Source organism: Cajanus cajan, chromosome 4 (genome assembly GCF_000230855.2).
Source record: "Cajanus cajan strain Asha chromosome 4, NIPB_CcT2T_4, whole genome shotgun sequence".
Classification (NCBI taxonomy): Eukaryota; Viridiplantae; Streptophyta; class Magnoliopsida; order Fabales; family Fabaceae; genus Cajanus; species Cajanus cajan.
Window position 1 is genome coordinate 64,110,016 of NC_138520.1, and position 9,754 is coordinate 64,119,769.

Below are 9,754 nucleotides of genomic sequence, written 5' to 3' on the forward strand. Positions count from 1 at the left end.
TAGGGGTCTCGGCTTGGGTCCAGAGGTATTTGCGTGTACCTTTGGTTGTCCACACTCAGAAAACACATGACCAGGCTTTCTACACTTGAAACAAACAGGTCCTTTGAGATGACAGTCCTTAGTGTAATGACTCTGTCCACACTTAAGACACTTAGCTTGATTATTCATGGGTCCACTGGAATTTCCTGCAAATTGAGAAGATTGGGGTTTCCATTGTGGTCGATCATAAGGTTTTCCTTCATTATTCTTTTTCTTATTAAACTGAGGGCCAAAGGATTTTGGTCTATTATCCTTATTATGATCAAAACCTTCCAAAAATCGACACTTGTGTATTAATGTGGGAAAATAAGAGATTTCTAATATTCCTACTGCCTTTCTTAGTTCTGGTCTAAGTCCATCTTCAAATTTAATACACTTCATTCTCTCATCAGGGTGATAAAAGAAAGTAGAGTATTTTCCCAATTCCTCAAACTTAGAAGCATATTCTCCCACTGTCATGTTTCCTTGTTTTAACTGCATATATTCTATTTCTTTAGCCCTCCTAACATCATTAGGAAAGTATTTTTCAAAAAATTTGGCTCTAAATACTTCCCATGTAATGATTATTCCCCCTTCTTCCAATAATCTCCTGGTACTATCCCACCAATATTCTGCTTCTCCTACTAACATAAATACTGCATAGTTTACTTTTTGGATATCGGGACAGTTCATAGCTCGAAATATTTTTTCTATTTCTTTAATCCATAATTCAGCCTTTTCAAGATTATATCCTCCATTGAATTGGGAAGGTTTATTGCTTCTAAATTCTATTAGTCCCTGTGACTCCCCCACTCTTTCCGGTTGCTGATTTCTTAACAAGGCGGCAGCCATGTCTCTAATAGCCTGCACAGCCTGAGACAGTTCTATATTTCTCCTTCCTTCCATCTGAAATTTATAGATTAGTTATTATATTAGAAACATGGTTAGCACATTTCCCCAAGTTACACATGGAACGTTGCTCTGATACCACTAAAATGTAACGTCTAAAATATACGTATTAATCCTAATTGTATACATTTATAGATAGTTATATATACATATATATATATGTATATATATATATATATATATAATTTTAGATTGAGAACACTAATGAGTAATAAGAGCAAATACACATAAATAATTTACAGGATCTTAAAATATTTACCAAAATATGTACATGATTTTAAACTACTCATATATCTTACATTATTATTCTATTGAGAGAGAGTTCACACATTACCTTATTCTACATATATATATATATATATATATATATATATATATATATATATATATATATATATATATATATATATATATATATATATTGTCATTTTACACTACTACTACGATAGTATTTACATTGGTGGTGGAAATAAGTTTATAATAGGATTTATATGATTTGCCGGTGGTAAAAAGAAGGTCACTAAAATAGGTCCATCTATGGTGATAGGATTTTCTTGATCGGGGAAGAAAAAGAACGAAGACAGTCCGATGCCTTGAAACGTGACAGAGTTGGAAATAGCATCTATCCCCCAATTACCTCCGGGGAAGACGGCAGTGATCACTACGGTGAAAGGACCTGGGATAGCCGGTAGATCCATCTATTTTATGATATATTAAATTTTTCAAAACAAGAAACATAAGGAGTAAGAACATTTTTCAAAGAAATATTTATAATCATAAAGCATGCGTAACAATAGTTAATATTAAACAATATATATAAAATTTGAATTACACTTGTAGTGACTAGTCAGGATAAATGAGCATTATAATATCAACTAGTGCAAGAATTTTTTAATCATAATTTCTTACTCATTTGAATCCCCAAGGTCAAACCTCCAGCTACAAATAATTCAAATTTTATCTTCTATGGCCATAGGATAATATTTATCTTTAAAACGAGTCAAAGACATTTTAACAAAATTATATTATAATCAATCATAAAAATAATCACGCTAACTAAATTTGAGAATTTATTTTAATTAAATAACATATACGTAAATAAAATATATTAAAAGTACCAATTAATTAAATGACAACGATAATTATTATAAAATAATTAAACAATATAAAATATGAACATGTTAATAATTATTATGGATAAAAATAATCATAGAATAAGTAAATGAATGAGGTTAGGAGCACCTCACTAGACAAAAATAACATAAATAATTAAACATAGAAGTAAATAAAATTAAGAGATAAAGTTCTCCTCCCCCTTACCTTGAAATGTACACTTATTAGGATTCTATTCTTACGTTGCGGTTTCTCTCGTTCTCTCTTTTGTTTTTCTTTACCTCGTGCTTCTTACTTAAGTGAGAGTGGAGCCTATTTATAGGCAAATAAGGCTCACTGTCCACGAACTTCAGGTAACTTTCTTATCCCTTAATAAATTGTATGTACTTGAATATTCTTATCTCCAGATAATATATCAGGTAACTTTCTTATCCCTTAATAAATTGTATGTACTTGAATATTCTTATCCAGGACCCAGTACTTGTAGTACTTAAGTTCAACTAGTTAAACCACTGAACCATTTTATTTTATATGTCTATAACATCATGCAAATTTATAATAAATTATTTTTCGTAGATAATATTTATAATATAATTAGGTAACACACATTTGCATATAAATTTTGTATATATTTACTGCACATAAAATTTTAAAAATACTAATATTTTAATTATACTAAAATTTAAGAATTTGATTTAAAATAATAATAAAATTATAAATATTAAGTGATTCTACTTTATTGATTAAATCATAATAATTATATAATTAGGAATAAATATTTTAAAATTTTGTTTCACTAAAAATGTTATAATAAAATTTGTATATATATATAGTAAAAATATTATACTTATTCTCTTATATATATATATATATATATATATATATATATATATATTATCATAACTAAAAATTTCAATACACTTAATAATAATGTTGAGAATATTGTTATCTAAAAATATTGGGATATTACAGTAACAACATCAAAATTCAAATCAACGAGTACCATAAGCTACTTGAGAATTTAAAGGTTGAAAATATTACATTGCCTAATGAGTTTGTATCCTAGCTATTAATTGAAAAGTTGCTTGAATGTTGGATGGACTATAAACAACTAAATCACAAACACAAGCAAATGTCACTCACATCATCATAAAAGATACCAATAGGAAGGAATGTGTTGCTGCAAGATTGAAGACACTAACTACAAAAGCAAATATGCACTACTACAAAATAGACATATAACAACATATATTAGATAGCACTATATTAAGATATAAATGCTATTATTATGGTTTAGGTTATATGTAACAACATTTCACTAAAGAAGTGGTGTTATAGCCCTTTTAAAAATAAGTGTTGTTTGCTTTTTTTAAAATAATAATAGACAACACCTTCAATAATAAAAAATGGTGTTATAGAATGAGTCTTTGATAACACTTTTAAAAATAAGTGTTGTCCAGTTTTTTAAAATAATAATAGACAGTACTTTCAATAAAAAGTAGTGTTATAGAATGAGTCTTTGATAGTACTTTTAAAAGTAAGTGTTATTCACTTTTTTAAAATAATAGTAGACAACACCTTCAATAAAAAGTGTTGTTATAGAATGAATCTTTGATAGCACTTTTTAAAATAAGTATTGTCCACTTTTTTCAGATAATAATAAACAACACCTTCAATGAAAAATGATGTTATAGAATGTGTCTTTCATAGCACTTTCAAAAACAAGTCATGTCCATTTTTTTAAATAATAATAGGCAACACCTTCAATAAAAAAGTGGTGTTATAAAACTGATATTTGATAACACATTTAATAACAAGTTGTCCACCTTTTTAAAAATAATAATAAACATCAATAAAAAAATGTGGTGATATAATAAAAAAATGGTAATATAGTATGAGTCTTTTATATTATTTTTAATACTAATTAAGTAGTATCCAATTTTTAAAATGGTTTAATTATATTTTTGTTACCTTAAATATTGTGATTATTCAATTTTAATGACCAAAGTTTTAATTGAGCAATTGTAGTTCTTCAAAAATTTTAATCCATAAATATTGCAATTGTAAGATTAAAGTCTCTAGCTCCCATATTATACACGACAATCTATGCAAGGACGACCATTTCTAGAACTTTTCAATTGGCCTTTAAGTGTTACACGCTTAAGACTAGATGACCAATTTATCCACTTTAAGAGGATCATCTAAATGTCCATTTAACTCAATTAATCTTTTTCTAATAGCTTATGAACTTAGCCACTAAATTACAAAATGATAAACTTATCATTAAAATTTAATCAAATTAAAAAAATAATGAACTTCATAAAGATAGGAGATAAATAAAATAAATAAGTGATGATGGTAAAATAGATATGATTTAATATGACAAAAAGATATGACCGTATTATTATATAAAGATTAAGACTAAACTAAGGAACGATAGGGACCTTTCATCAGTAATCACTAGTACAAAAAGAATAATTTACATTGATTATTTTAAATTTTTTTACATCAGAAAACGGTTCAACGTTAATACAGGAGACGTAAATTTACCTCAGTTGTGATAACCGACGTAAATTTACGTCGGACATTCTGAAGCTCCGGCATAAAAAAAAGGTTGTAAAAAAAAATACTAAAATATTTACGTCAGACTATACCATGATCGACATAAATTTACGTCAGACAAGGTATAGTCCGACGTAAATGTATGCTCTTTTTTTAAAGATTTGTATTATTTTTTGATATACTAAAATCCTGCACACAGTCCAGAATATAAAACCTAATCCAGGCAGTTTAGAATATAAATTCAAATATAATTTTTATTTCAAAATTGAATCACAAAAAGAAAATAATATATAAATCTTAAAAAGCATAAATTAAGACAATGTAAATCCTATTATCCTAAAAAAAGTTATAGAATATAAGTTTGTCAATGCTATCAAACCAGAAACATAATATCCAATTAACTAAACTTAGAAATCTACCTATTATATACCGGACTAAGGAATAATCATCAAACATTAAAGAGTAATTAGGAACTATAGTATACATTTGTTCCTCAATTACATTAACCTTCAAGTACAATAATAAATAAAAAAGAAGACTAATATCATAATTACAAAGCAAGTATAGGGATGGAACTCATAATCTCATACATATCCAGTAGATTTATTCTTTCAACTACATATACTCGACAATGTGGAATTAATGTATTGAATATGACTTCTACGCAAGCACCTTGGCCACTTGTTCCATGGTAGGGCGAGAATGGGGGTTTTCAATCAAGCAAGCATTTGTTATCCCCAAAGTCAAAACTATCTCCTCTGCAATAGGATTTATAGGATAAGGAAGACGTTGATCTAACTTACCCATTAATAAAGGAATATCAAGTTTTGAGCTTATGGCATTTGATGAAGATGTTAACAATGAAGTTATAAAATCTCCAGGGTGCTCTCCAAAAAGTATTTCCAATGCTAAAATCCCAAAGCTATACACATCGCATTTTTCATTTACTTCCATTGTGAATGCAAGTTCTGCATGTAGAAAAAATTTAAAGGGCTATCATGTATTAAATAACATTCTTGAGATAAACTTGAAGAGTTTGTAACTATGCATTGTAATTTATCAGTAGAAAACTATATAAAAAAGAAAGGAAAAAAAAAAAAAAAAAAACCTACAATATCATTATATCCTCAACAGGAAAATAAAAATAAAAAAGGAATTGACCTGGAGCTGCATATCCAAATGTGCCAACGAATGAGGTCCAATTGGTTGAATCAGGATTAAGAAGCTTAGCTGTTCCAAAATCTGAGACATGAGCCACATACTCCAAATCTAAAAGAACATTTTTGCTTGATATATCTCGATGAACAATTGGAGGTGAACAATCATGATGCATATAGCTTAAAGCACTTGCTACACCTTTAATGGCATTAGTCCTCTTGTTCCAATCAAATGCAATTGCTTGTTCATCATCTTTTAAAATCTTATCCACACTCCCATTTTCCAAGAACTCGAATACTAAAAATGAGAATTGTGAATGAGAACAAAACCCATATAACTTCACAATGTTACGATGCCGAATTTCTGTCAAAGCTTGAATTTCACTTGTTAAAACTTTAACATTGGAGATTTCTTCATTTTGGACTGCATGGAGTTTCTTCACAGCAACAATTTGACCTGTGTGCAATTTTGCTTTGAAAACACTACCTTGTCCTCCAACTCCAATGAGATGTTTATTGTCAAACTCTTCTGTGGCTTCAACTATGTTCTCATACAACATTTTCCCATCATAACTCCATATTGCAAAAAGATTATCGACAGGTGGTTGTGCATCCTTGTTTTCTTTGGTCTTTGAAGTTTGACAAAGATGATATGAGACTCCATAGGCAAATAATGCTAGTATAAAAGTGCCTAAACCAATGGGTAAAAGTATCAATATGACTTTACTAGTCTTATGATTATGAGATTTGACACTTGATGTTAGGCATGGTTCCAAGCCAGAGATATTGCCACACAAGTGTTTATTATTTCTTAATGTTTCAATTGTAGCAATTTTGAAGGCTCGAATGTTAGGGAGTGAACCCTGCAATTGGTTGTATGATATATCAACTGATATCAAGCTTACCATCTCATTGAGGCTGGAGAGATCGCCCGAAAGATTATTGTGCGAGAGATTCAGTGTTTCTAAGCTTTTCAACCCCTCTAGCATTGGTGGTATTTTTCCACTCAAAAAGTTCATGCTAAGATCAAGACTTTGAAGATAGGTTAGTTTACCAAGCTCAGATGGAATACTTTCCCCAAATTTATTTTGGCTCAAATTCAAATGTAACAACTTGACCAAATTGCCAAGTTGGCTTGGAATTGAGCCTGTAAAATTATTCGCACCAAGCTTCAATGTTTCAAGATCTTGCAAAGATGCTATTTGTACAGGGACCATTCCTGAAAGATTATTGTGATCAAGAGAGAGATCAAACAAGTATGTCAACTTACCTAAATCTTTTGGTATGCCTCCTATAAGATGGTTCGAAGATAGGTGAAGTACATGTAAATTGGTTGCCTGACTCAATTCCAGTGGAATACTGCCTGATAAATTATTGTTGGAGATTTTGAAGCTTGAGAGATTAAGGCACTGTCCCCATTTTGGAGAAAGATGGCCATAAAAGTTATTTTCACTCAAATCTATGTAATCCAAATTTGGATAGACACCAAAATCATCTGTTATATTTCCAGTCAACTGGTTTTGTTGAAGCCAAACTCTTCTAAGGCTGGTGCAATTCTTAAAACTCTTTGGTATCGGTCCAGTGAAGTAGTTACTGTTAGCAGTAAACTTCATCAACTTCCCACTAATGCAAATGTTGTGAGGCAAATGACCTATGAAATTATTTTCATACAATTGCAAATTTTCCAAGTTGCTTAGCATGTTCATTTCTACTGGAATTTTTCCACCGAGATTATTTGAGAATAAAAGAAGGTTGGTGAGCTTTGTCAAGTTTCCAATAGCAAAAGGAATTGATCCTGAGAGTTTGTTTCCATTAAGGCGAATAGACTCCAAATTGATCAATCTGCCTATGGAAGATGGGATTGGCCCAGATAGATTATTGTCTAACAATTGGATTGTGACAAGAGAATGGAGATTTCCCACTTCATTAGGAATGGAACCAGATAGATGGTTTCCATAAAGGTAAAAGAGTGATAAACTGCTCAAATTTCCAATTGTAGGAGGGATTGTACCTGAGAAACTGTTATTCGTCAAATCAAGAATATACAGATTTGTCAGCTTTCCAATTTCTCGAGGAATAGAACCCGAAAGATTATTGTTTGCAAGCCATAAATCTGTTAAGTTGAGTAACATCCCAATTTCCACAGGAACGTGGCCATAGATATTGTTGTGTTGAGCATGTAGAATCTCTAGGCTCTGCAACTTCCCTATTTCTTGAGGAATAGGACCATAGAAGTTATTACTTCCGAGCCACAAATACTTTAAGTTTGACAAATTCCCAATTTCATTAGGAATATGTCCACAAAGTTTGTTACCTGTAAAATCTAGATAATACAAATTGATCAACTTTCCTATTGAAATTGGGATAGACCCTGTGAGATTGCAATTCCAAAAAGAAAGATACGACAAAAAGGATAAATTTCCAATAGAATTTGGGATAGTCCCTGTGAGATTGGTAAATTCAATTTGAAGCTCTCTCAAATTCCTTAATTCATCTATTTCTCGAGGAATAGAACCATTGAAAACATTATGTGACAAATATAATTTTTGAAGACTGGCCAATTGAGTTATTTGATATGGAATTGGTCCGGAGAAATTATTGTCACTTAAATCTAGATGAGTGAGTTTGGACAACACCTCAATTTGGGAAGGGATACTTCCGTGCAAGGAGTTATTACTCATATCTAGAGTGAGGATGTTTGGAAGTGATGAAAAGTTGAGAGTTTGAAGCGTACCACTTAATCCAATATCTGTAAGATTTATGTTGCAGATCGATCCAAAGTGGTCACAAGCAACTCCAAGCCAATTGCAAGGACTATTGCCACCCCATGAAGATAGCAAAATTTGACTTTGGTTGTCAAGGCTTGCTTTCCACTTTAGCAAAGAATTTGCTTCATTGCGTTGAAGTGTGAGAGAAGCAGAGGATGCAGTAGTAGCATGGAGAGAATATGAAGTGGCCATTATAAATGCACAAAACCACATCACAGTTAGAAACTTCATGGACTGAAGAATTGGAATAAATATGAAGAACATGGCTGGTATTTGGTGAATTCTTCAATCACTGAATGCCTAATACAATCCGAGACTCTTGAAGATGTCCATGGGATGCAACAGATATTTATATTAAAAAAGAAAAAAACCGAGACGAGTAAGGAAGTCAAGAAAACCAATGTCCCTTTTCATGTATATTTTTTTTGAAAAAAGTAGATATACTATAGTATTACTATGCAAAAGGGGTCATAGAGAAAAGTAAAAGTATAAAGTGGAAGAGCAATCCAAAATTCACCTAAACCTATAGGCGGATGGTATCTAACGATGCATGCGGCTAGGAGTATTGTGAGAAGGCTTAGAGGTATTGATTGGACAGGTCCTCAAGGATGGCATGTCTTTGAGAGACGGATCAGCTGCATCACCGACAGCAGCTACTGTGCACCAGCACTACCAATAACAGTTGCTGCATTCCCCGAGTCTATCCCTGGCATACCAATGACCCTTTTCATGTATATATTCGTACAAGTCAAGAAGAAAGTGAAAGCTAAATGGCAATTTTATTTATTTATTCATTCATTATATTTTGTCAACATCTCATTAGTGTAAAATATTTATTTTACAACTAAACATTTTTCAAAATATTTTTAAGTGAAAAAATAGGAAAAAAGAATAAAATAATATTTATTAGGAGTTAAAATTAGTTTATGTATATTTAAAAATTCTCTCCTATTAATTAATTTCATTAAAATCTTATTTTTAACTTATATATAAATTAATTATTAATTTTGGTATATAAGAAATTTCAATTTGTCATATATTCACTATTAGAAAAATATTGTTTTTCTACGAATTTTCTCATAAAAAAATATTCGCAGAAATTTTTTACAAATTGTTTTCAATAATAAATCTATAGAAACATTTTCCAAAATTTATTTGTAAAAAATAATTTGCAGAAATTTTTTACAGTTTTTTTTATGAAAAAATTTGCAAATTTTGCTACAATTT

At 30.3% G+C, this 9,754-nt stretch overlaps 1 protein-coding gene across 2 annotated transcripts; it reads right to left on the reverse strand.

Annotated features, from left to right (window-relative positions):
• Window positions 1-4,999: 4,999 nt before the first annotated feature.
• Window positions 5,000-9,273, reverse strand: LOC109788099 (uncharacterized). 2 transcript variants are annotated; one of them, XM_020346750.3, is made up of 3 exons: window positions 8,494-9,238; window positions 5,764-8,082; window positions 5,000-5,570 (listed from the first exon to the last, which is right to left on the reverse strand). In XM_020346750.3, the coding sequence occupies exons 1-3, from the start codon at window positions 8,789-8,791 to the stop codon at window positions 5,263-5,265; spliced, it is 2,925 nt and encodes a 974-aa protein (XP_020202339.1). In that variant the 5' UTR covers window positions 8,792-9,238; the 3' UTR covers window positions 5,000-5,262. The 2 variants fall into 2 exon arrangements, with proteins under 2 accessions (XP_020202339.1, XP_020202338.1); XM_020346749.3 differs by having other exon boundaries at window positions 5,764-9,273.
• Between the last annotated feature and the right edge of the window lie 481 nt (window positions 9,274-9,754).

Coding starts and splice junctions, on each gene's coding strand:
- LOC109788099 (XM_020346749.3), bottom strand. CDS start 8,791: ATGTTCTTCATATTTATTCCAATTCTTCAGTCCATGAAGTTTCTAACT. Junction 5,571..5,763: donor ATTTGGATATGCAGCTCCAG/GTCAATTCCTTT, acceptor TTCTACATGCAG/AACTTGCATTCACAATGGAA.